Source organism: Microtus ochrogaster, unplaced genomic scaffold (assembly GCF_000317375.1).
Source record: "Microtus ochrogaster isolate Prairie Vole_2 unplaced genomic scaffold, MicOch1.0 UNK74, whole genome shotgun sequence".
NCBI classification, from domain to species: domain Eukaryota; kingdom Metazoa; phylum Chordata; class Mammalia; order Rodentia; family Cricetidae; genus Microtus; species Microtus ochrogaster.
In genome coordinates, this window is record NW_004949172.1 from 692,355 (window position 1) to 717,564 (window position 25,210).

Here is a 25,210-nt window from a genome sequence, read left to right on the forward strand (position 1 = left end):
GAAAGAAAGAAAGAAAGAAAGAAAGAAAGAAAGAAAGAAAGAAAGAGAGGTGCCATTTGAGTGGAGTTTGAGCGACTTGGTGTGGATATCAAGTGAAGCAGCTTTCCAGGGCAGAGAAATAACAGACAGCGTTATCCACCTGTCGTTCCAGTCCTCAGGAATCTAATGTTGGTGAGTCACAAGTCACAAGACAGAGGCTAGCCTTGGCTACACAGTAAGCTCCAGACCAGCCTTGCTTACGTATCGAGGCTGTGTCAACAGAGGGTGGGACATGGGATGGGGAGGAGGTGGGGGCTCTGGATGGCTCTTGCCTTTTGACCTGAGTTCAAGTCCCCCACGTGGGAGAAGGAGAGTACTGAACTGACTTCTGCAGGCTTCCCCTTCCCTCCACACGTGCGCCTTCACATGCTTTCCCTCACACATACCCACACAATAAAGATAGAAAACGTGCCGGGTGGCGGTGGCGCACACCTTTAATCCCAGACTTGGGAGGCAGAAGCTAATGGATCTCTGAGTTCGAGGTCAGCTGGGTCTACAGAGCGAGTATCAGGACAGCCAGGGCTACAGAGAAACCCTGTCTTGAAAAACCAAAATAAATAAATAATAAACCGTGATTAAAAGAAGGCACTGGGGGAGATAGCGCAGTTGGTAAACTGCTTTCTTATTATGTATGTATTTATTGATGGTGGTTGGTTGGTTTTTGGATTTTTCTTTTTGAAACAATATTCTCATACAGTTTAGCCTAGCCTTGAACTAAGTAGCCAAGGATGGTTTTTCTGTTTCTGTCTCCAGAGAGCTTATGTGCGCCTAAATGCAGGTATGCTCAGGGGCCAGAGGTGTGGGATCCCCTGGAGCTAGCGTTGACTGATGTGGGGTGCTTGGGAGTCCTCTCCGAGATCAGAAAGTGGTCTTAACCACTGAGTGGTTTCCCCCCGCCCCTTAATAAATGTTAGAGTCTGGCTAGAGTAGGGGTTCAAACAAATGGGAGAGGCTGTTTTTAGATTTCTTGCGTTAAGTCTGGACACGAATTTTATGAATCCGTGCTTGTCTGGTACAACTAAACCACTGTAACTGAAGGATCCGAAAAGCCTCCTGTTTCTCTGTTATTCTCCCCTAAACTCTGTTCACTACTTCGACAACCAGGACAGAATCTGGAAAAGCTAACGTCAAGGAGCTGGATCGATTCTTTCGGCTCTCTTCCACGTTCTGTTCCCAGTAGTCGGCGATCCTCGGCGATGCCTTTGGCACTGCCTCTCCCCGGGACCCGCCCTCTCGCCTCCGTGCGCACGCGCCAATCTTCCGATTGGCGGAGTGACGAGCAGGCTCAGCCAATAGCATTGCGAGGAAGGTGAATCTCTAACTCACGCCCCCTCGTTGAATATTCATGAGGCGGGCGAGTGGACGCCGGGGCAAGCCGCCATGAAGTGAGAAGGGGGGGGGTTCGGGGAGAGCGGTCCTCTCTGCGGTGGGCGATGGGGCGGCCGGTGGGCGTCGCCTGGGCCGGGGCCGGGGCGCGGCGCGGAGAGGCTGCGGAGACCGGCCCGGGTGGCTTTGGGGTCCTTGGCGGGGAGACGCCGCGGGGGCGGGCGGGCGGCACGGAGGCCGGGGTGTCCCGAGAGCATCGGGCACAGACGCTTCGCCGCCGCCAGGCTCAACGTGGACGGGCTGCTGGTCTACTTCCCGTACGACTACATCTACCCGGAGCAGTTCTCCTACATGCTGGAGCTGAAGCGCACGCTGGACGCCAAGGTGGGTGGCGGAGCCCCGGGTGCTCTTCTTTGCACTCCCGTGGCTCTGGCTCTGTAGCTAACGTCCTGGTCGGGGGCCGGGCACGTTGGCCCAGGCCTGCAGTCCCAGCACGCTGTGAAGCTCAGGCAGGAGCATCGCTGCGAGTTTTGAGATCAGCCTGGGCTGCATAGTGAAACCCTGTGCCAAGAACAAAAATAAATAATAGGGCTGGGACTGTGGCTCAGCTGGTAGGGTTTTGTCTGTCTAGTAGCATCACGGATAAAGCTCAGGGTTTTATCCCGGCACCACATAAATGGAATGTGGCGGTGTACGGATGTCCCAGCAGCAGGGAGGCTGAGGAATCAGGACTGACCCGAGTTTGAAGGCCAGCCTGGCTTTCATAGTGGGTTCCAGGCTAGCCAGGGCTACATATAGAGAGACTCTGTTTCCAAAAATAGCTAGGTAATTTGGGGAGGGAGGGTTGTAGCTCAGTTGGTAGAATGTTTGCCTTAGCATACTCGAATCTCAACACTGAGTTAACCCGGCATAAGATGATCCGTGCCTGTAACCCTTGCCCTGGGGAAGCTGAGGCAGGAGAATCAGTGGGAATTTGCAGCCGGTCTGGGTGAGTTCCAGGCTAGCCAGGGCTATATAATAAGACCTTTTTATTTATTCAATTATTTTTGGGTTTTCGAGATAGGGTTTCTCTGTAGCTTTGGAGTCTGTTCTGGAACTAGCTCTTGTAGACCAGGTTGGCCTCGAACTCACAGAGATCTGCCTGCCTCTGCCTCCAGAGTGCTGGGATTAAAGGCGTGCGCCACTACCACCCGGATATAATAAGACCTTTAAAAATATAAATAGTAGGGATTGGTGTGATGACTTAGTGGGTAAGTGTTTGCTGTGTGAGTGTGGAATTGGATCCCAGGGACCAGGTAAAAGTGGAGGGAGAAAACTGTCTCCACAAAGTTAGTTGTCCTATGACCTTGACCTAGTTACCCACAAACATACATCATGCACACACAAGGCTGAGTAGTCCCGGCCTTAGGGACACAGGGACTTCTTTTTTTGTCAGCTTGGTTTGGAAACCAAGATCCATGGGCTTCTAGCTGTGCACGCTTGGTTATATCATTTAAGCTCTTGCTACAGTTTTGACCCCTGCCAATGATGGCTGTGCTTCTCTAGGGAGGGGCACTAGAGATGCAGTTTGGTTGGTCCGTGCACCAGGCCCTGGTTTCATTTCCAGCACAGTATAAAACTAAGCCTGTAATCCCAGCACTCAGAACATGAAGGCAATGGGATCAAAATTCATTCTCTATGTGTGTAGGGGACCAGGCTTGGTGGGGTATGCCTTTAATTATGGCACTGGAGCAGAGACAGTAGGAGCCCTGTGCCTACGGCCTGGGTCACATAGAGAGAACCTGTTCCATGGAAAGAATTGAACCAGTGTGCTGGGCTTGTACCTCCAGCTGTACCAGAGTCCTCTCTTTCCTTTCTGTTATGTGACAGGACCTCACTAACTTGCCCAGACTTACTCTACAGCCCAGGCTGACACTGAATTTAGCAACCCTCCTACCTTCGGTCCCTGTTTTGAGGAAGAGGAAGAACAAACTAATGTGTTGGAGATCATCCCTGGGTATATGAGACCATGCCTGATGAGGAGGCACTGGAGAGGCGGCTCAGTGCTTAAGAAGACTTGCTGCCCTTCTAGAGGACCCAGTTCTATTACCCATGCCTGTGACCACCACTCACCCAGCCAGCTGTGACTTCAGCTCCAGGGGATCCGGCAGCCTCTTCCGCTTGTACAGACTACATACACATAGCATACATATGTACACGCATGTAAATTATTTTTTTAAGATGGAGCTGGTGATTGCCTTCCTAGGTTGTTGTGAGGATTGTGCCGATTCATACATGAAAGGCAGCAGTTTCCAACTCAGGGTGGTTTGTTTGTTTGTTTGTTTTTAAGAGATTTATTTATTGTGAATACAGTGCTCTGCCTGGAAGAGCAGCCAGTGCTCTTAACTGCTGCCCCTTGTTTCTTTGGTGTGTGTTTGCTGGGAATTGAAGCAACATGCTAGGCAAAGTACCCTTGGCTCGAGCTACATCCTAGCCTTCTCTTTCCTTTTTGTATGAGACAGGGCATCACTAAATTGCCCAGGTTAGCTCTGTAGCCCAGGCCAATACTGATCTTAGCAGGCCCTCTGCCTTAGGTTCCTGGGTAGCTTGGGTGACAGGCTTTCGCGGAGGCTGTTTGGTGTGTTTGCAATCATGGTAGTGGAGGGAAGGGGCTCGGTATGTGGAGATCAGAGAACAACCTTGTGGACTCAGTTGTCTCTTCCCACTTTTGTGTGGGTTCTGGGGATCAGATGCAGGCTGTCCGGCTTGGTGACAAACACCTTTACGTACTGAGCTATCTCCACAACCCTGAACACAAGCATCTCTCTCTCTTTCTCTCTTTCTTTCTTTCTTTCTTTCTTTCTTTCTTTCTTTCTTTCTTTCTTTCTTTTGTTTCATTTATTAAATGTATAGTGTCCTGGGCACCAGATTTCATTACAGATGGGTGTGAGCCACCATGTGGTTGCTGGGAGTTGAACTCAGGACCTCCTGAAGAGCAGTTAGTGCTCTTAACCTCTGAGCCATCTCTCCAGTCCACAAACTTTTTTTTTTAAATTTATTATGTACACAGTGTTCAACCTTCAGGTATGCCTGCAGGCCAGAAGAGGGCACCATATCTCATTACAGATGGTTGTCAGCCACCATGTGGTTGCTGGGAGTTGAACTCAGGACCTCCTGTACTGAGGAGGTCAGGAGTGCTCTTAACCTCTGAGCCATCTCTCCAGCTCCCCACAAACTTTCTTTAAATTTTTTTTAAATTATACTTATGTATTGAGAGTGTGTGTATCCGTGCTGTGTAAATTATACTTATGTATTGAGAGTGTGTGTATCCGTGCTGTGTAAATTATACTTATGTATTGAGAGTGTGTGTATCCGTGCTGTGGTATGTATGAGGAGGTCAGAGGACAACTTCTGAGAGGCAGTTGGTTCTTTCCTTCCATGTAGGTCCTGAACTTGGGATCAGGCTTGATCTCAGGTGTCTTTACCTGCTAAGCCATCTCTCTGACCCACGATACCTCTGTCTCCCTAGTGCTGGGATTATAAAGACGTGTGCCACTATCACCCAGCAGTCCTCACAATCTTGCTCCAAGTAAGAGCTATGGAGCCGCCTAGAAGCAAGGGTGCTGTGACCCAGAGAGGTGAAGGTTCTTACCTTCTGTTGCTCAGCAAGGACAGTGAAATAGGGCTGAGCCTGTAATCCCAGTACTCAGGAGTGGAGGCAGGAGGATTGCCAAGAGTTTGAAACCAGCCAGAGGTGCATAGCAAGTACTAGACTAGCCAAGACTACATAGCAATTCTTGGGGTGAAAATTAAGAATGAAAAGTAAACTCCAGCAAAAGGAGAAGCAGAGCTAAAGCCCGCCTTTCCTGGGACTCTGATGGCAGTTCCACCGTGTGTATGTTGTGATCCCAGATAGTAGCGTGTCAGGGAGGTCCCCAGAGTTTATGTCCCTGGGGTTCTCATGGCCTGTGTCCTGTTTCTTTTGCGCCCAACTTTCAGGGTCATGGAGTCCTGGAGATGCCCTCAGGCACCGGGAAGACAGTATCCCTGCTGGCGCTGATAGTGGCTTACCAGAGGGTAAGTGACCATCCTGAGTGTCTGGACTGGGGAGTTGGGAAGGGCTGCATGGGGCTAAGCTGATTGTCACCTACAGGCTTTTCCACTGGAGGTGACCAAACTTATCTACTGCTCACGGACTGTGCCAGAGATTGAGAAGGTGGGCAGTGTGGACGAACCCCATGCTCTGTCCCCTCCCAGTTGCTGCCCTCACTGGCCTGCTGGGCAGGGGCTTATGCTTGTCCTGAGGTCCCTACCCAATGTTCCCATCGTCCAAGCAGGTCATAGAAGAGCTTCGCAAGCTGCTCAGTTTCTATGAGCAGCAGGAAGGGGAGAAGCTGCCATTCTTAGGACTGGCTCTGAGCTCGAGAAAGAACCTGTGCATTCATCCTGAGGTGAGACCCGGGCCTCGCCCTCAGCCCTGGGCTCCCCAGTCCAAGCCCCAGAGAAACCCTTTGCCAGTGTGAGGTAGCCACCAGTGGAACGCCCCTTTCAGTTGTTGGGTCCTTGCTTGTTTGAGCTCAGCAACTGCTTGAGTGTCACATCCAGACTTTCACATTGGACCTATGGGACAGGTCAGAGTCTATGGGAGCTTACTCGAAGTATTGGGATTTTTGTAAACATAAAGCATAAGTTAATTACAGATGGTTGTGAGCCAGTGTGTGGTTGGTGAGAATTGAACTCAGGAACTCTGGAAGAGCATCCATCTCTCCAGCCCTGTCCAGCTTGATTTTTAGAGAAACTTAGGATTTTATTTTTTAGGCATATACATACACACACACACACAGTGGCATGTATATATTGTGTGTGTATGTGTGCGTGCGTGTGCATGCTGGGAAGTGGGGTATGTGTGCATGCTGGGAAGTGGGGTATGTGTGCATGCTGGGAAGTGGGGGTATGTGTGCGGTGTACATGTACAGAGCTCAGAGGACAACTGTGTGAGTCTGTTCTCTTCACTGTGGATCCCAAGGGTTGAGATCAGGTTGTCAGGCCCACGGAGCCATCCAGCTGGCCCTCTGGTTGTTTGGTTGTACTGTGCTATGGATTGCTCCTAGGGCTTTGTGTGTGCTCTGAGAGCCCTCTGCCTACCATTGAGCTATGCCCCCAGCTCCCTTTCACGTTTTATTGTGAGGTCGGCCCTTGGTTTGTGCCCAGGCTCCCTGAGTGTGCAGTCCTCCTGCTTCGGCTGTCTTAGTAACTGGCATTGCCATGCCCAGCTTTGGGCAGTTTTGAGATTTAGCAGTGGTCCCACTCTGACATTTCTGCAGGAAGTGCTTTTAACTAATAGTGGATCGAGTCCAGTTGCCCAGAAAGCCCAGCTGACATGCCACTCCAGGTGTCCGAGTGTGGAGGACCAGGTTGGCATAACTGGCACGACTTTCTCCTGACTTGTCTCCTGAACCCTCAGGTGACACCACTGCGCTTTGGGAAGGACGTGGATGGCAAGTGCCACAGCCTCACAGCCTCGTACGTGCGTGCGCAGTACCAGCAGGATGCCAGCCTGCCTCACTGCCGCTTCTATGAGGTACAGGGAAGAGCCCGGGCCAGGGAGGGTAGAGGCTCGCTGAACAGCAGCTGGCCCTGACCCTGCCATCCTCTGGCCTTGCTCCAGGAATTTGACACCCATGGACGTCAGGTGCCCCTCTCTGCGGGCATCTACAACCTGGATGACCTGAAGGCTCTAGGGCAGCGGCAGGGCTGGTGCCCCTACTTCCTGGCTCGATACTCGGTGAAGAGTTGTTTTGTTCTGTTCTGAGGCAGGATCTCATTTGTAGCCCAGGCTGGCCTCAAACTTGGAATAATCTCCCCCGGGTTCTCAGATGTGGACATAGACATGGGCACTGTGCCCACCTGTCTGTCAGCCCATCTGTCTGCTTGCATCTGTTGTCCTGGTGCCTGGGCCATCTGTCTCCATCCTACTTCCCCTGTTTATGCCTTGTCTGTGTGTTCCTGTCTATCAGTCTATCCATCTGCTGTCTCGGGTCGCTTCTGTGAACCTGAGAAGGAGTGGTATGAGGGGAGGGGCCAGCAGGGCCCAGGGCAACCTTTCCCTCCATGTGCCCAGATCCTGCATGCCAACGTGGTGGTTTACAGCTACCACTACCTCCTGGACCCCAAGATTGCGGACCTGGTGTCCAAAGAACTGGCTCGCAAGGCCGTAGTGGTCTTCGATGAAGCCCACAACATTGGTGAGGAGAGTGCCAGGGTGTGCAGACAGTGGCAGCCCCCCGCCCCGCCCCCAAGCCTGGCTGAGCCCAACTCTCTCTGCTTTCCTCCCTAGACAATGTCTGCATTGATTCCATGAGTGTCAATCTCACCCGCAGAACTCTGGACCGCTGCCAGAGCAACCTAGACACCCTGCAGAAAACCGTGCTCAGGTGCCCACTCTGCTCCTGCTCCATATGCTGTGTCTGCCTTAGTGACCCTAGACACCTGCCCCATTCCAGCTCCTGTCCATGTCCCCATCAGGATCAAGGACACAGATGAGCAGCGGCTGCGGGACGAGTACCGGCGCCTGGTGGAGGGGCTGCGGGAGGCCAGTGTAGCACGGGAGACAGATGCCCACTTAGCCAACCCTGTGCTGCCCGACGAGGTGCTGCAGGGTGAGCCATGACCCACCCACCGCCACCCCTCATGCCCCCTGTACCAGCTGACTCAGTGTCCCTGCAGAGGCAGTGCCAGGCTCCATCCGCACTGCCGAACACTTCCTGGGCTTCCTGCGGCGGCTGCTGGAGTACGTCAAATGGCGGCTGCGTGTACAGCATGTGGTGCAGGAGAGTCCACCCGCCTTCTTGAGCGGCCTGGCCCAGCGCGTGTGCATCCAGCGCAAGCCCCTCAGGTGCGGCCCGCAGGTGCACCACATGTCCAGACCATGTGCTGGTGACAGGGGGTCAGGTCAGAGCTGGGTGTGGAGGGGGTCTGTGGAGCCGAGGTCAGTTATTCTTGGTGGGGAACACTGTAGGACTACCTGGTGTTTCTGCAGCCTTGTGTCTGTGTGTCCCTGTGTGGAGGGGGGCGGGTGGAGTAACAGTCTCTGTGAGCCTGGGAAAGTGTGTGCGGCTGTTTGTCTTTGAGCGTGGGGGTCCGTGATACTGGCTGAGGAGTGTGGCAGGGCAGAAGCAGAGTGACTGTTGGCCATGGGTCTTGCTTGACAATAATTTGCATACAGGCGGTGAACCTGCGCATGTGGTAGTGTTGTATGCCGTCCTGTCCTGGAGTGGTAGCTCTGGGTTCTTGCACAGTGTGGGGACAGGCTGGCCACAAACAATGCTCAGGTGCTCAGGGAAACATGTGGCTTCCCTTTCCCGACCCCATCGCTTTTCAGGTTCTGTGCTGAACGCCTGCGATCCCTGCTGCACACCTTGGAGATTGCTGACCTGGCCGACTTCTCCCCGCTCACACTCCTTGCTAACTTTGCCACTCTTGTCAGCACTTATGCCAAGGGTAAGCTCCCTTCTTGCCTCTGCTGGGCTCTGACAGGACGACATGGGAACCCAGTCAAGTCGGGTGGGGTATTAGAGGTTCTGGGAATTTGAGCTATTTTGAGAGCCCTGGGGTGCCATGCAATGTTCCCGAGCAAGCGAGCCCTGTGTTCAGATCCATATGTCCAGAGGCTCCTTCTGACTGCAGAGTGGAGAAAGCCAGTGGGCAGTGGTGTGACACGGGCCAGAGGGTGCTGTGGGGGTCAGCTCCCCTTCAGCTGGGTGAGGTGCCCTCGTGTGTGATGAGGGCACTGGGAGCCACGGCAGGCTCTGGGCAAGGGATGTACTTGGTGAGGTTGTTGTTTACAAGGTTCCTCTAGTAGAGAGGGGGAGCCATAGAGCCTGGGGACAGGAAAGGGAGGCTTAGGGGGAGCTATGGGAAGAAGAGGCCAGGGTGTAGAAGCATGGTGCTGGGCATGAAGACCTTGAGGGAAAGGGATGTAAGCTCATACACAGAGGCAGAGGGGGACATTCCTGGTTTTTTTTTTTCCCTAAGTTTTTTTTGTTGTTGTTGTTTTGTTTTGTTTTTTGTTTTTGGGATTAAAGGTGTGCGACACCACCACCCACCCAGCATTCTGGGGGCTTTTGCTTGGTGTCCATGTGCGGCCCTGCCCCCAGCTTTACACTGAGTTTTTAAGCTTATCCCTGGGGATTACTGCCGTAGCCAGGAAACCAGGTCAGCTGGCATCTTGCAGCGGGGCCAGCCTCCGAAGGATACCCCGCCATCAGCACCACCTCAGGGCTATTGGCAGCTGTCTGCTTCCTTCTTTCAGCCCTCACTGAGCCCCTTCTCTTGGGCTTCGCTGTTCTCCCTGCCCCCACCTACCGATATTCCACATTCTCGCTTGAAGCCTTCTTCCCTGTGCCCCCATCATCTCCCCGAGTCCTTTAGCTCTCAGAAAATCACCACCACCCCGCCCCTTGCTGGGCCTGCCCCTTCCTCTGTCACAGCTGAGTCTCTGGCTAGCTGTCTCCCCAGTGGAAGGGGAGCCCTTGTGGGTGAGACCGAGGCTATGTTGGTCCCTGCTGTGTCCTCAGCACAAGACAACACAGGACCTGATCATTTATTGCCAAGTGAAACAATCTGTGAATGTGATCATTTGTTCAGTCAACAAAGGGCCTGGCCCTGTGGAAACAGTAGGGCCTACCAGAACCACGCTCCACCATCCACCTCCCCATCCACCCTCCCCCCCACAGCCTGGGGGCTAGGAGCAAAGATCAGTCCAGAAAGAGATACTAGGAAGTGTGGCAGTGCTGTGAGGAGCGGTAGCACTGACCCCCCAGGGTGCCTCTGGAGCAAGGACTCAAACGACCAAGTGGGCCCTGGGGGATGGAGCTGACATGGCAGCTGGGAGCAAGGGTGCACTGCAGAGTCCACAGACACATTTCTGTTTATGGGAGGAGGGACTTGAGGTTCCACAGTGTCTTCCTGGCTGCTTTGTGGGGAGCAGGGATGGGCGAGGCAGGGGTGTACAGCTACCTAGGAAAGGGTGGTCCTGACTTCCCTGCAGGAATTGCAGGGAAGCCCTGGCTCGCCCTGCTTCCACACCTGAGCATTGGCACAGCCCAGTCATGGTCTGGCCGTGCAGAGGAGTGGGCAGGCTGCGGCTGTCATGCACTCTGGTGCTTGGTTCTGCACTTGGATGGTGAGCGTCCGGGGTGACCACAGCAAGGCTCATGAGCCTCCTTCCCTACCAGGCTTTACCATTATCATTGAGCCCTTTGACGACAGGACCCCCACCATCGCCAATCCCATCCTGCACTTCAGGTGAGATGCTAGCCTGTGTGGATGGGACAGGCCTTGGCCCCTCCTTCAGCCCTGTGTGACTGCTGTGTTGTCCCACAGTTGTATGGACGCCTCCTTGGCCATCAAGCCTGTGTTTGAACGCTTCCAGTCTGTCATCATCACCTCTGGGGTAAGGACTCTGTGCTGTTGCTCCGTGGGGTCCTGGTCCCTGCCCCATCCTGCTGAGGACTCCTTACTGTCTGTTGTAGACACTGTCCCCACTGGACATCTACCCCAAGATCCTGGACTTCCACCCTGTCACAATGGCAACCTTCACCATGACGCTGGCCCGAGTCTGCCTCTGCCCTATGGTGAGTGGGTGAGACAGGTGGGGGGCAGCTGCTCAGCTGGGGCTCAGTGGCGCCTGGGAGGCTTCTTCCCAGCAACCCGGGCCGTAGTGCTTAGGCACCCATGCGAAGTATACATTGGGCAATGCAGGCCTGGTGCTTGGTCAGGGTGAGTTTGCCGTGTGTCATTGGCTGTGACTTGGGTAATGTGCCTCTCTGAAGCCTGGGGCAGAGCTGTGTCCTCTCACCTCCTGACCTCTGCTTGGAGTTTAGAGCCCGGCAAGGTGCTAGGCATGTTTGCCCCAGAGTCCGTGCGGCCCACGCAGCCAACTGTGACTGGGGTGCTGCCTGGCACAGAATCAGACACTTTAACCCTCATGCAATGTGTGTAGCCCGATTGCATGCTTGCAGAGCACCAACTGTGTGGAGGGCCACGCCAGAAGGCCGAACCTGTCTGCATGCCTTCTCTCTCGGCAGCAGGGTTAGGCGGCTGTTTTTAAAGCTGTGGGCTTTTAGGAACATTCCCTCTGGCCACCATCAGTCATGGTGGACTGGGGAGGGTTGCCAATGGGTGTATGCTGTGGTGACCTGTGTTCTGGAACTACCTAAGGCTGGAGTGTAGCCTTGCTTAGAAACACAGAGGTCCCGTCCCTAGGGCTTGTTGTTGTGTGGCTGTAGGCCAGTAGCTCATGGCTGAGCTCCAGGCATTTGGCCAGGCAGAAGCAACCATAGGCTTAGGGTCATCTAATCCACTGTCTGCATAAGCCTTTCCTGAGCCTGGGCATTGTTTCATACAGTGCTTGCCTAGCACACAGCAGGCCTTGGGGTCCACGCCCAGAAGTACATACAGGTGTGGTGAGGCTGGCCTGTGATCTTGGGAAGTGGGCAGAAGAACCAGGAGTTTAGGATCACCTTGGTTACACAGAACTTAGAGGTTAGGGCACAGCCTTCATGGGCTTGGGAGGATGGGTAGCCTCAGTGAGGCCCCTAGTCTAAAGGCCAGCCTGGGCTACATGAGACACCAAAAAGGGGGCATTTGGCTGTCACGTGTGTCACATCATCTTCACTCTGACCCTCCAGATCATTGGCCGTGGTAATGACCAGGTGGCCATCAGCTCCAAATTTGAGACCAGGGAAGATATTGGTGAGTCACCTGTGGGCTTGGTTGGGGTAGGACTCAGGTGGGACCCCAGCCTCTGTGGCTAACACAGACCTTCTTCCTACCCTCAGCAGGCCACTGTGGGTTGGGCTTCCCTGGGTCCCTGCACCACCAGGCACATTACTGAGCCTCAACACATAGCATAGGGCCCTTGGGACATTAGGCCCTGAAGAAACACAGCCACTTCTACAGGTTTCTTGTGCTGTGACTTGTCATATGGCCTTGATGAACCTCGGGGGTGGCAGACAGCCCTCTAATAGGCTTGGGAGGAGGAGTCGGGGATAGAGTTGAGCTCCAGTCGGGGATAGCCTCAGTGGGCACCAGGAGAGGATTCACTCCATCCCCCTCTCCCTAGCTGTAATCCGCAACTATGGCAACCTGCTGCTGGAGATGTCTGCTGTGGTTCCTGATGGCATTGTGGCCTTCTTTACCAGCTACCAATACATGGAAAGCACTGTGGCCTCCTGGTATGAGCAGGTAGGTGCACCTAGCCACAGCTGCCCAAACCCTCAGCTTTGCTCTTGCTGTGGGGCTTCAGTCCTCATGTTTCCACTGGTGACACGTGGCACAGGATAGGACAGTGGTACTACCAGCACCCCACCCATTCCCACCAGAAGCCTACAGGGTCTTCAGTGCTTCCCTCCACCAGAGGGGCCACCCACCCCACCTCTGGGGCACGTATGCTGCAGACTAAGCAGGCCTGGAGCCCGTGGGGGGAGGGGCAGGGTCTCTGGGGAGTTCGGTTGGACCAGAACTCCCAACCAGGAGCTCTCCTAAGTATGTGGATGAGGCCATGGGAATTCTGGTCCCCCAGGGGTACAGGGCCTGTTGGCCTTCTGTCTTGTGACTGCACTGAGCCCTGCTCTCAGGCCTAGGTTTGAACAGGCACTATAGACTGTGGGTGTGGCTTGAGTTTAGTTCAGCAGGAGAGCAAGTATGTGGGCCGCTGTCTCAGTCGATCCCTAATACTGAAGAAAACAAATAGAGATTTGATGGCCTGGGGTCTTGAGGCTGCAGGTTCTTAACTGTGCTCGGAGGCACTTTAGATTCATCTTCTGAACTCGGTGAGGTAGGGTGGGGGTGTGTTTTTCAGAAAGAGCTCTCTCACTGAGCTGCATGGGTAACTGATGCTCTGGACCCCCTGTCCTGTCCTGGGCAGCCTGACTTCTGCCTCAATCCCTTAGCATTGTAGTGACAGATCTGAACTTTCAGGATACAGGATAATCCTGGTTGGTCCTGCCTGGATCACGGGCAGGCCGTCCACTTCTTGGTTGGCGATTGGCTTCCCACTTTGGGCTGCCAAAGAGGTTGGACAGCTGGGGCCCCAGAGAGGGATCTCCATGGGAAGCCACAGCAATAGGCTGAAACAGGATGCGTGGCCCTGTGGCCTGACCTCCCTGTCACCCCAGGGCATCCTTGAGAACATCCAGAGGAACAAGCTGCTCTTCATTGAGACCCAGGACGGGGCGGAGACCAGTGTGGCCCTGGAGAAGTACCAGGAGGTGGGTGCCTGGGACAGGCAGGGGATACCAGCTGCCAACAGGTACATGGGAAGGGGCTGAGGTGACTGCCTCCACTTCCCTAGGCGTGCGAGAACGGCCGTGGGGCCATTCTGCTCTCAGTGGCTCGGGGCAAAGTGTCAGAAGGGATTGACTTTGGTGAGTGGACCTGCCCAGCCTACCATGGCTGCTCCCTTGGGGCACTGAGCATGCAAAGGGGTCCTGTCCTGTCCCCTTTCCACACTGCGGGGGCGGCCCTCAGCACACCCAGCACCAGCCAGGATGCACCGTGACCCTGCTGTCCTCCCCAGTGCATCACTATGGGCGGGCTGTCATCATGTTTGGAGTCCCCTATGTCTACACCCAGAGCCGAATTCTCAAGGTGAGTTGGGGAGCAGTGGAGTCAGGAGGGGGGCATCGTACGTACATGGGAAAAGCTAGCTCCCAACCTTAGACTCCTCCTCCCTCATCCCCTAGGCCCGACTAGAGTACCTGCGGGACCAGTTCCAGATCCGTGAGAATGACTTTCTCACCTTTGATGCCATGCGCCATGCAGCCCAGTGTGTGGGTCGTGCCATCAGGGGCAAGACAGACTACGGTCTCATGGTCTTTGCTGACAAGGTGGAGCTCAGGGTGCTTCTGGGCACCCCAGCCTAGCCAATCCTACTTCATCACAGGGACAGGGTGGTGGGCAGCCTGGATTCCAACCTGGGTTTGCTGTCCCCTCCCTCCTCACAGCGGTTTGCTCGGGCCGACAAGCGTGGCAAGCTGCCTCGATGGATCCAGGAGCACCTGACTGACTCCAACCTCAACCTGACGGTGGACGAGGGTGTGCAGGTCGCCAAGTACTTCCTGCGGCAGATGGCACAGCCCTTCCACAGGGTGAGACTTTGGCCCCATGCCTCTTCTTCCTCCCTCCCAGGTGCACGTGTTTTTCCTAGTCAACTCAGGGTCACCATAGCCAGGAAGGAAGGGAGAGTGGACAGCCTGGGGACACTGATGGAGCCCTAATGTCCTCTTCCTAGTGTGGCCATGCACTCCAGTCACCGGACAACCAGGGTCATTTTGATATGTACAGTTTGACACCTGTCCTTTACCTCTGTCCCTCCAGGAAGATCAGCTGGGCCTGTCACTGCTCAGTCTGGAGCAGCTGCAGTCAGAGGAGACACTACAGCGGATCGAGCAGATCGCGCAGCAGCTCTGAGCACAGGACTGTGGGTGACACCTGTGGCTCCACAGGAGGTGCTGGAGGTCCCAGGACCCTCAGGCGAATATCCAGACCCGTGTACAGCCTTTAATTACAGGGAGGATAGCAGGGTCCCAATCCACAGGTGCCACCAAGGCAGGGCACCAGATAACCACCGGCCCTCCCTTCCCTGATTCCTGAACAGCTGTGGCCACTGCAGCCAGTCCACTTAGCGCGGGCTCAAGTCCTGGGTGCTGGCGCTGAGGGTCCGAGAGGCCTCACTCAAGTGCCGGGCTGAGAGCTGGGGGCAGGCACAGGAGGTCAGAGCTCCTTTCCATTGACACTGGGGCCACGTCATACCCCTACCCACCCACTCCCCCTATCCTGAGTCCCCAGAGGGAGCCCCACCTTTTCTGTCTTGTTGAGCCTGCCCGCAGCACCCTGCTCCATCACTGGCCCCTCACCTGCGTCCTGGCAGCCCTTGGACCATCCACGTTCAGCATGTTGAGTGACATGGCTCTCTTCATCCTTCAGAGGACGAGAGGACAAGAGTGAGTCAGGAAGGACTGCAGGGCCTTGGCTCTCTCAGAGTCACAGACAGGCACCCCGGAAAGCTGACAGGCTGCTGACCTCACCCAGCACTCACCCTGCAGCCCCTGCCAAGCCCTCCCCTCGGAGGCGGGAAACCAGCTTCTCACTACCCCGCCGGATGGACTCTCGGAGCTTGGAGAAGGAGCTGCTTCTGCGCAGGACCTGGGGAGGACACAGTGACATGTGGGGACATGGTGGGCGCACCCAGACCCGGCCCACAAGGACCCAGAGTGGAGCCTGCTGGAGCCTGCGTACCTGCTGCTGTGTGTCACCTGCTGTGCCTGCTTGGGGGGCGCCTGTGGAACAGAGGGACATGGTAGTGGGGTAACAAGCGCCACGCAGGAGGGTAGGCAGGAGCAGTGGGGTGGGCTCACCAAGTGGGGCAGGCAGGGCCTCCTGGCTGAGGATCTCCTTGTACAGCTCCTCTGCCTGCTGGTACTTGTTCTGTTTCAGGTAGGCTGAGGCCTGCGGGGAGGGCAGGGGAAGGGCGTGGGCATCTTGCTTAGGCCTGGGAACTTCTCAGACCTGCCCGCCTTCCCCAGCATCCTGCCTCAGATGACTACAGAGCAGACACCACACCAGAACCCTCCCTGCACCACCCTGTGCCTTGGTCCTCCTACCTCAGTGCGTGAAGTGTTAGGGGCATCTGCTATGACAATAAAGCCTGACACGGGCTCCTGTGAACTGGGTTTCTCCTGTTTTTCTGTACTGAAGGACCTGCAGCAGTATGAGGTCCCCCTACCCACAGTGCCCCCTGGACAGAACCCACCGATGCCTCACCAGGTTGTTCTTGGTCTTGGCCACATTGGGGTCTTGCGGCCCCCCCAGGGCCTCATAGATGCTCAGGGCCCGCGCGTAGTGCCGCTCCACATCCTGGAACTTGCCCTGGTTCTGGCAGAGCAAGGCCAGGTTGTTGAGTTGCTTGGCCACATCAGGGTGGTCGGCACCGAGGACCTGGGATGCACACAAACCTTATCTGTCACGTAGGGTGGCCCATGAGATGCCACAGGTTAACATGGCAGGTGGGAATTAGCCATGTCAGAGGTCATGGGGTGCTGAGTCTAACAAATCAGCTTAGAATATTAGGTAGGTCAGGAGGTCAAAGTTAGGATGGCACTTAAACTCATCAGGGTGACAGATTGGGATTGGGTACTCTGGGCTCAAATGGAAGAAATTGCCACCAAATGCACTATACACCAAGGGTTATGGATTGTGGAACCAGTGACAGGGCAAAGGGCTGGGTGCAGCACCTTCTCACGGATCTCCAGGGCACGCTGGCACAGGGGCTCTGCCTCCCGGTAACGTCCACGTTTCCCATAGAGGACAGCCAGGTTGTTGAGGGTGGCGGCCACCTGCAGGGGGAGAGTTAGCCGAGTCAGAGGGCCTGTGCAGCCCCCATCCCCAAGCCTTCCTTTCCTGAATTGCTGCTCACTGCAGGGTGTTCAGGCCCTAGCGTCTGCTCCCGGATTTGTAGGGCATCGTGAAGAAGGTCCGTGGCCTCCTTGTACTTGTTCTGGTCCCTGCAGAACAGGAATTGAAGGCTGGGTTAAGTTGGGGTCACCAGCTGGACTGAGCCAGGACTGCCTGGCATCTTTCAGGGGTCTCGTCTTCCCACGTGTCCCAGGCCTTGAGCACGGGTCCCCACACTGCCACTTCTGCCACGCATCGGCCTCACGTCCCTGGCTTGCCCTGGTGCCCAGACTCTGAGTCTCGCCACCTGTCCAGATCTCTGTTCCTTTTGTTACCCTGTGCCTTCCCCATTCTGTTCCCACTCAGATGCCCTGTCAGAGGATCGCCAGTGTACCCCACCACCGCAGATGGGGCCCTCCAACCAGCCACAACCCTCACCTGTATACCAGTGCCAGGATGTTAAGCATAGTGGCCACATCAGGGTGGCAGTGGCCCGAGCTCCGCTCCAGGTCCTCCAAGGCCTGACGACATAGTGGTACTGCCACCTCGTAGCGGCCCTGGCCAGCATACTGGATCACCAGGTTGTGCAGGGTCCTCAGGCGAGCTGGGATCTCATAACCACCTTGTTGCGCAGCTGCAGCTCCAGCTGCCTCGGGACCTAGGGGAGGTGGTGTGGAATCCCCCACTGCGGCCTCAGCCTGCACCTCACTGCCACCTCTTGCACTAGGGCCTTGTGCAAGACATGGGGATTACAGGACTCTAACCGGCTGGTGGGATGTTAGGTGCCAGAACTGAACCTACCTAACTTCCCAGCTTCCAGCCTTCCTGCTGTAACCAGAGCCATCTGCTTCATCTTCCAGACCCTGCCCTCCCCTCCCCATGCCCTGCTCAGAGGCCTTGGCATCCCTTAGGTCAAGGCTCCTGCCCCAGGCTTAGCCTGTAGTCCTGGGTGACTACCCTCTGATATTATGCCCAGGGCTCCCACACACCCACCTTTCCTTTCCTCCTCTTCACTGGGGAACAGAGAGGCCAGGCTGTCTCTGCGAGGGGGGGACTCGGGCCTCTGTGGGGAAGAGGAAAGAGTAGTTCCCAGAACAGCAAGTGTCAGTGCCCTGAAGCTACTTCAGGCCTGCCTGTGTAGCTCTGTTGTCTAGGGCAGGGGCTCACTGTAGACCAGGCTGACCTTGAACTCAAAGAGATGCACCTGCCTCTGCCTCCAGAGTGCTGGGATTAAAGGCCGGCCACCATGCCAGGCTTCAGGAGAGTCTCACTATGTAGCCCAGGCTGACCTCAAACTCATAACCTCCTCCCTCCAGCCTCAGCCACACTAGCTCTGAGTTTGACAGAGGTGTGGGCCAGGAGTCTTAGAGATTACAGTTGAGCTGGGGAAGACACAGGATCTTACAGGAGCATTGAGGGGACTTTGGAAGCTCAAAAGGGTGTGCGGATTTGGGGATCCCACATATACGCGAAAGGTTATGGGGTACTAAGAAAGGCCTAAGGGTCTCCAGGGGTTCTGAGAAGGGCTGTGTACCCCCCTCACCCACCCCTGGTACCTGGCTCTCCTCGGGTGGGTCATATTGCCGCAGCTGACCCAGGAACTGGAGGTGGCTCTTCTCCTCCTCCAGCTGGGCCACAGCCTCCTCACTGGCCCGCAGTCGCCTCTGTGTCTCCTCCAGCTCCTCTCGAAGCCAGGTGTTCTCTTGGGCTAGCCTCCGCGCCTGCGCCCGCAGCCTCTGCTTCTCAGCCTCTAGCACACCCACATGTGCAGACAGGGCCAGCAGCACCTGCGAAGCATTGGGACCATGAGGAGTGGGTGCTGGGTGCACCCCTGTACAGCCCCAGGCCCGGCTCTACATTCTACACAGGTCCCCCAGATTCTGAAGACAGTTCAGTATGGCTCTGAAAACAGTTTTCCAGCACCCCCTGATTTCAATCAAATTATGCATAGGGTTAATTCCTGTTCCGTCTATTTAACCCAGCACCTGTCTAAAAGTCATCTGTAAGTAACAGGGGCATAGTTCAGTGGTAGAGCCCCTGCCTAGAGTCCCCCAGTGAGGGGCTGGGGCGTGGCTCAGTGATAGAGCCCCTGCCTACCATGAGTGAATCTCAGAGTTCCATTCATAATGGAAACCCCAAACTCCCTCCAGGACCAAGTTCTACAGAAGAACCACATATGGCACACACACTAAAATCTCATTCCTAATGCTTGTCAGGGAAGCAATCTGATGTGCAGCCTGGCTCCTCCAGACCTCCTACTACCTATACTTCCTTTACATTATGATCCCTCATCTCTGGGCCTCCCCCGGCAGGCCTGACCCTATAGACACATACAGAGAGAGAGAGAGAGAGAGAGAGAGAGAGAGAGAGAGAGAGAGAGAGAGAGAGACCTCATCCCTGGGCCTCCTGAGCCTCCCCACCATGACACACACACACCCCTCATCCCTGGTCCTTTTCCCTCTCAAGCCCCTTGTGGTCCCACATACCTGGGCCTCGCCCAGCCCCAGCTCGATGGCCTCCAGTGAGTGGTTCACAACCTGTTGCTTCTCCTCCAGCAGTTCCCCTCCAGCCACAGGCCCCGGTCCAGCCAGAGCCTCCGCCAAGTGCCCAGCTAGACTGTAGTGCTCTGCCCGCAGGGCCTCCAGCCCCTGTACTACCTGTCGTGTCTGCCGCACCAGTTCCTCGGGGTTCAGGCGCTCTGGGCCCAGCCCTGTGCTTCCGGGGGCTGCCACCTGCACAGACATGGCTGCTCCTGGGGGCGGTGAGGTTGAGGGAGTCACGGTGTGAGCCACACAGACTCACAGCTTCTCTTCGTTCCCGCCATCCCCCTGCCCACCCATCCTGGCTAGCTCCCTGCCCGAGCCCTTTCCATCCCAGGCAGTCTTCGTTGGGGAACATTCTCCTCCACCTTTGCAAACCCAGGGCTTCTACCCTGAGGACAACTCTAAACTGGGCCTAATTAGCTGAGAATACTAACAGCTGGTTCCCAGTGCCCTCCACCCCGCCTCCCTCCGCTCACCTGGCCCGGCCCCCCACCCAGGTCCCCAGACACCCTAGCTCAGAGCTCCCAGCCTGCTAAGCGCCCTGGGACCGGAGGCGCCACCTCTGCCAGGCTGGGGGGCGGGGCATGTGGAGGCGGCAGGCTCCTGGTGAGCTCATTCTTAGGGTGTTTTTGTCAGGAACCAGTCAGGCCACTGAGTGGGGGCAGAGGGGAGGGATGAGGGACGGAGCCCTGAAAGCAGGGAGCCTGGAGGTGGGATGGGGTGGGTGTCTAAGAGGGACTTTTAAAGTTGGCTCCTGAGCTTGGCAAGACCTTGAGGGACCAGGACCAGGGTCCCAACCCCAGCAGCCAAGCTCCACAGCCCAGGGGTGGATGAGACACACCTGTGCCATGCCTCACTGAGGGCAGTGGCCACCTCGGCTGGTTAAGGGGTGAAGGTCCCCCAAGTGGGGTTTTGTGTGTGTGTATGCTGGAAACCAAGTCAGGGGCAGAGACGGTCAATCTCACAGACATACACTACTCAAACACACCTCAGCAAACACAAAACTCTTTCTCGTCCTTATTTATTTTTTTATTTTTTAGACAGGGTCTCACTATGTATCCCAGACTAGGCTAGAACTCACAGAAACCCACCCTTCCCTGTCTCCAGAGGCCAGGATTAGAGGGATGTGCCACCACACCTAGCCTTTTTTTTTTTTTTTTTTTTAATTTTTTTTTTTTTTTTAATTTTTTAAGGTTGGGTCTTATGTGCCCAGACTGGTCTTGGACCTTGCTATATAATTGAAGATGACCTTAAACAACATGAACCACTGCACTCCACGTACGGGGTCCTGGGGATGAACCGGTCCCGGACATGCTATGCACACCCAGGGAGGGCAAGCTAGGCAAGCATTCTAATCAACCGAGTCCCATCCCTGGACCTTCTGTCTAAAGACACAATGGCAGACAGACTCCCATCTCAGACACAGCTCAATGCACGCTCCCTTTTCACACACCCCCACGCCCCCACACCCTCTCTAAACAAACACGCCAACTTGTATTACCTCATTAGAAAGACAACATAGAAAAGAAACAACGGGAGAGAAATACAATATACATTCCCATCATAGAAAACACACCACACTTTCTCCTTTTCGGAACACAGCTCAGAGTCAGGCATGGCAGCATACACCCGTAAGTCTGGCACTAGAGGCTGAGAATCCATGAACTCTGTTTTAAAAAAAGAAAAACTAGGAACTGGAGACATGGCTCAGTGGTTAAGAGCACCAGCTACTCTTCCAGACGTCCTGAGTTCAATTCCTAGCACCCACATGGTGGCTCACAACCACCTCTAGTGGGCTCTGATGCCCGCTTCTGTCATAAATGCAAACATGCAGCCAGAACATTCATATGCATGAAATAAATAAAATCTTAAGAAAAGAAAAAAAAACTAGAGAGATGGCTGGGTGGTTGCGAGCCCCTGTTGCTATTACAGAGGTCCTGCACCCATAAGGCATACAGTGGCTCCCGACCTGGACAGGGGATCTCACCCTCTCCTGGCCTCCATGGGCATTGCATACATTTGAACATATGGTACACATGCATGCATGCAGAAAAATACTCATGCACATAAAATAAAAATAAATCTTAAAAGAAAAGGTGGATGCTGGGGACACAGCCAGCCAAGCATAGCCAAGGCCCTGGCTTCCATCCCTTGTACCAAAAGGGAAAAAAAAAAGTTGAGGGACAGGCATGTGTTGCAGACCTGAGGTCTGGGCTCTCCAGAGGCAGAAGGTCAATGGTTCAAAGCCATCTTTGGCTAAACCTTCCTGCCTCCACCTCCTGAGTGCTGGTTACAGGCAGATAGCACCAATCTAGGGCTCTGTTTTTATACAGGGTCTCAGGTGGCTCAAGATGTCCTCAAAATTACTATGTACTCCGGCTGGCCTCATGCTGGAAGCAATTCTGCCTTCACCACAACGGCTCAAGTTCTGGCTGTCCTGGAAATCGCACTGTAGATCAGCTGGCCTCAAACTCACAGAGATCCTCCTGCCTCTGCCTCCCAAGTGCTCCACCACCGCCCGGCCCAATGCATATAATTTAAAAAGAGGTAATCCGGGCTGGAGAGATGGCTCAGTGGTTAAGAGCACCGGCTGCTCTTCCAGAGGTTCTGAGTTCAATTCCCAGCAACCACATGGTGGCTCACAACCATCTGTAATGAGATCTGGCACCCTCTGGCGTGTGGACATACATGGAGGTAGAATGTTGTATACATAATAAATAAATAAATCTTTAAAAAAATAAATAAATAAAAATAAAAAAAATAAAAAGAGGTAATCCGCTACCATACAGTGAGTCCCCACCCTGACGCCAGTTTCCTCTGGTGATCCCGGCGCTGCCGAAAACAGCCTTTTCCATGTCTCAGCCTTGCAAGCAGCTCATGCTGCAGAATTTGCCCAGAAAGAGACCAAACTTTAAACATAAAGTACAGTTTCTACTCAGTGGGTGTCATTTTCAAAGCGTTTAATGTCAAAATCCTACTTCTAAAAGTTCGAGGCCAGCCTGGTCTACAGAGCTACTTCCAGGACAGCCAACGCTACACAAAGAAACCCTGTCTCAAAAAGCCAAAACAAACAAAAATATCACAGGTGTGTGGAACCCATGTAGGTGCATCCTCAAAAGCCACAGAAGTGGTCAGTCTCTGTGGTCCCCAGCATGGCCAGTGTCACCCTTCCCATCCCCATGGCACAATCTCAAACCCAGCTGAGTCTGAAGTCCCAGAGGCAGCCTCCCCCACACCACAGCTAGATACCCACACAACAACCACAGGGACAGCCGCAGCTTAGCCACAGCCATCTGCCACTCGGGCTGTCCCCAGGACTGCCAGGACACACAGTCTTAACACAAGTGCAGAGCCAGCCCAGTGATAACCACGGCCAGCCTTCCATGGCTATTACCCTACAGAGGAGCATCTTGGCCACACTGCACACACGCGTGCATGCACACACACAGTCCACAGCCACAAGTGAGCTTCTGGCTGCACTCCCGTTGGTCCATAAAGCAGGCAGCAGCATGCACACACCACCTATGCAAACCCCCAGCTTGCAGGCACAGTCACACGCATGCCCCCACACCTCTGTATCAGGGACACACAACCAGAGTGACAACAGTCAATCTGTGACAGTCACATATCACTGACACAATTCCACACACTCCATCCCCCTCCCCCATGCAACACCTAGATCCAACACCATAAGAGATTCACTCCCTGCCACACGCATAATTCAGCCACAAGCACAGAGCTGACCATGGACCCAGCATCACAGTCACACACGCTAAGGAGTGTGTACAGTCCACATCTAACACACATGGGACAGACACACAATCAGGGTCACCCACATTCACTCCATCTGTCCCCATCATTGGATGGCTTAGTAGCTCATCTCCCTTTTATACTTGTACCCACAATCTGACTCTCTTCCTTATTAAAAAATTATGTGCCGGGCGATGGTGGCACACGCCTTTAATCCCAGCACTCGGGAGGCAGAGGCAGGTGGATCTCTGTGAGTTCGAGACCAGCCTGGTCTACAGAGCTAGTTCCAGGACAGGCTCCAAAGCCACAGAAAAACCCTGTCTCGAAAAACCAAATATATATATATATATATATATATATATATATATATGTATGTATGTATGTATAATTTGGGCAGTGGTGGCATGCAGCTTTAACTCCAGCACTTGGGTAAAAGAGTTCCAGGACAGCAGGGTTATGCAGAGAAACCCTGTCTCAAAAAACAACAACAAAAATATTTATGTGTATACCTATAGTCAGGGTCTCTCTATGCAGCCCCGCTGGCCTGGGATTGACTGTGTAGCCCAGGTTGGCCTTGAGCCCAGAGATCCACCAGTCTCTGCTTTCGAGTGTTATGATTACAGTCAAAAGACAACTTCTGGGATTCGGCTGCCTTGTGAGCATCATGATGTCTTTCACACTTTTTTCCTTTGTATGCTTTTTGTGTGTACAGACGTGCATGGAACGTCAGAGGGCAACTTGCAACTTGCAACTTGAGGGAGTCAGTTCTTTCCTCCCACCTTGTGATCCTGGGGATCAGACTCAAGAAGTCAAGAACCTTTAACCGCTGAGCCATCTCGCTGACTCTCTTTCCTTTTCTTTTTCCTCTCTCTCTCTGACACTGGTACCCACAATCTGTCCTTCTGTCTCTCGCTCTTCAGAAAGGGCCTCACTACGTAGCCCAGACTAGCCTCCGACTCAGCTCCTTCTGCCTCAGTTTCTCCAGTGCGCCACGTCTGCCTGACACACTTTTGCACACGCCGCAGAGGGTCCCTTACCATGCATGGCTTGCACTCGCAGGCTGCAGCCAGAGACCCTCTGACAACCCGGCGACCCTCCGAGAGCCCGGCCAGCTCCTCCCCGCGGCTGCGGGGACCCCGAAACCGACTCCGGGTCACAAGGCCCCGCCCCGCCCCCAGCTGTTTTCCTAGCCCGCTGGTCGGGGCGGGGCGGAGCCTTCAGGGACCCCGAAGCTCATCTCCGACGCCAGGCCTGCAGCCCCCTCTCCATCCCCGCGGCCCCCTCAGGGACCCCGCAGCGGCTGCTGCCGACCCCTCGCACCCACCTGGCGGCTGCAAATCCGAACCCCCTCGCTGCACGGAAACGCCGCTGCTCCCGCAGCGCCGCCGCAGCCCGTCCCGGCGACTCTTCGGGAGGGCGGGCCAGGAAGAGGCCACGCCCACACAGGTGCGCTGGTCACGCCCGCCGCCGCCGCACACTGAGAAACAGCACTTTTCAAAACTTTATTGGGGACTGCGAGCGGGCTCAGGCCGTATAGGTGCTTGCCGCCAAGCCTGAGGACCTGAGTTTGATCCCTGGGACCCTCAGGGTGGAAGGCGACCCAGAAATTGTCTTTTGACTTCCACATGTGTACAATCGTACATGCACGCATACGAAATAAATACATACAAATGTAATTTATTTATATATTTAAAAAGTTGGAGAGACGGCTCAGCAGGCGAGAGCACTTGTTGCTCTGGCAGAGGATCCGTGCTCGATTCCCAGCATCCTCATGACGGCTCAAACCGTTCCAGTTTGACTCCAGTTCCAACCTCTTCCAGGGCCTCCACACACAGACACACAGACATGCGGGCAAAACACCCAATAAAGATAGAATCTCCAAAAATATTGTTTTCATAATTACAACCTCAGAACTTGGTAAAGGTCCTGGCTCCATGCTTGACAGCCTGGTGTTCATCTCCAAGACCCACATGGGGCGAGGAGAGAACCAACTCCCGGAAGTTGTTCTCTGAGCTCCACATGCATTCACGGCGCATGTGCACCCACACACGGGCATTTGTGCATACATACAGACACACAGAGGTTCTTGTTGTCTGTTTTGTTTTGTTTGTTTGTTT

At 54.7% G+C, this 25,210-nt stretch overlaps 2 protein-coding genes across 2 annotated transcripts; one reads left to right on the forward strand and one right to left on the reverse strand.

Moving 5' to 3' along the window:
* Positions 1 to 1,393: 1,393 nt before the first annotated feature.
* On the forward strand, positions 1,394 to 14,986 carry Ercc2 (ERCC excision repair 2, TFIIH core complex helicase subunit). The gene is made up of 23 exons (XM_005370288.2): positions 1,394 to 1,424; positions 1,650 to 1,749; positions 5,344 to 5,421; positions 5,498 to 5,560; positions 5,682 to 5,795; positions 6,809 to 6,925; positions 7,013 to 7,129; positions 7,466 to 7,589; positions 7,682 to 7,778; positions 7,870 to 8,003; positions 8,071 to 8,239; positions 8,726 to 8,844; positions 10,581 to 10,650; positions 10,729 to 10,798; positions 10,878 to 10,979; positions 12,036 to 12,099; positions 12,470 to 12,591; positions 13,524 to 13,616; positions 13,700 to 13,772; positions 13,925 to 13,995; positions 14,091 to 14,234; positions 14,352 to 14,495; positions 14,725 to 14,986. The coding sequence occupies exons 1-23, from the start codon at positions 1,420 to 1,422 to the stop codon at positions 14,815 to 14,817; spliced, it is 2,283 nt and encodes a 760-aa protein (XP_005370345.1). The 5' UTR covers positions 1,394 to 1,419; the 3' UTR covers positions 14,818 to 14,986.
* Positions 14,987 to 15,022: 36 nt separating this feature from the next.
* Klc3 (kinesin light chain 3) lies at positions 15,023 to 24,439 on the reverse strand. The gene is made up of 13 exons (XM_026777593.1): positions 24,418 to 24,439; positions 19,287 to 19,552; positions 18,357 to 18,587; positions 17,794 to 17,863; positions 17,239 to 17,458; positions 16,823 to 16,910; positions 16,641 to 16,742; positions 16,171 to 16,344; positions 15,765 to 15,855; positions 15,646 to 15,686; positions 15,446 to 15,552; positions 15,264 to 15,327; positions 15,023 to 15,100 (listed from the first exon to the last, which is right to left on the reverse strand). The coding sequence occupies exons 2-13, from the start codon at positions 19,542 to 19,544 to the stop codon at positions 15,029 to 15,031; spliced, it is 1,518 nt and encodes a 505-aa protein (XP_026633394.1). The 5' UTR covers positions 19,545 to 19,552; positions 24,418 to 24,439; the 3' UTR covers positions 15,023 to 15,028.
* Positions 24,440 to 25,210: the final 771 nt, after the last annotated feature.

Coding starts and splice junctions, on each gene's coding strand:
- Ercc2 (XM_005370288.2), top strand. Junction 10,980..12,035: donor GAGTCTGCCTCTGCCCTATG/GTGAGTGGGTGA, acceptor CTGACCCTCCAG/ATCATTGGCCGTGGTAATGA. Junction 13,996..14,090: donor CCCAGAGCCGAATTCTCAAG/GTGAGTTGGGGA, acceptor CTCATCCCCTAG/GCCCGACTAGAGTACCTGCG.
- Klc3 (XM_026777593.1), bottom strand. CDS start 19,544: ATGTCTGTGCAGGTGGCAGCCCCCGGAAGCACAGGGCTGGGCCCAGAG. Junction 15,687..15,764: donor GGCCCTGCCTGCCCCACTTG/GTGAGCCCACCC, acceptor TCTGTTCCACAG/GCGCCCCCCAAGCAGGCACA. Junction 15,101..15,263: donor CAAGGGCTGCCAGGACGCAG/GTGAGGGGCCAG, acceptor GCCTGCCCCCAG/CTCTCAGCCCGGCACTTGAG.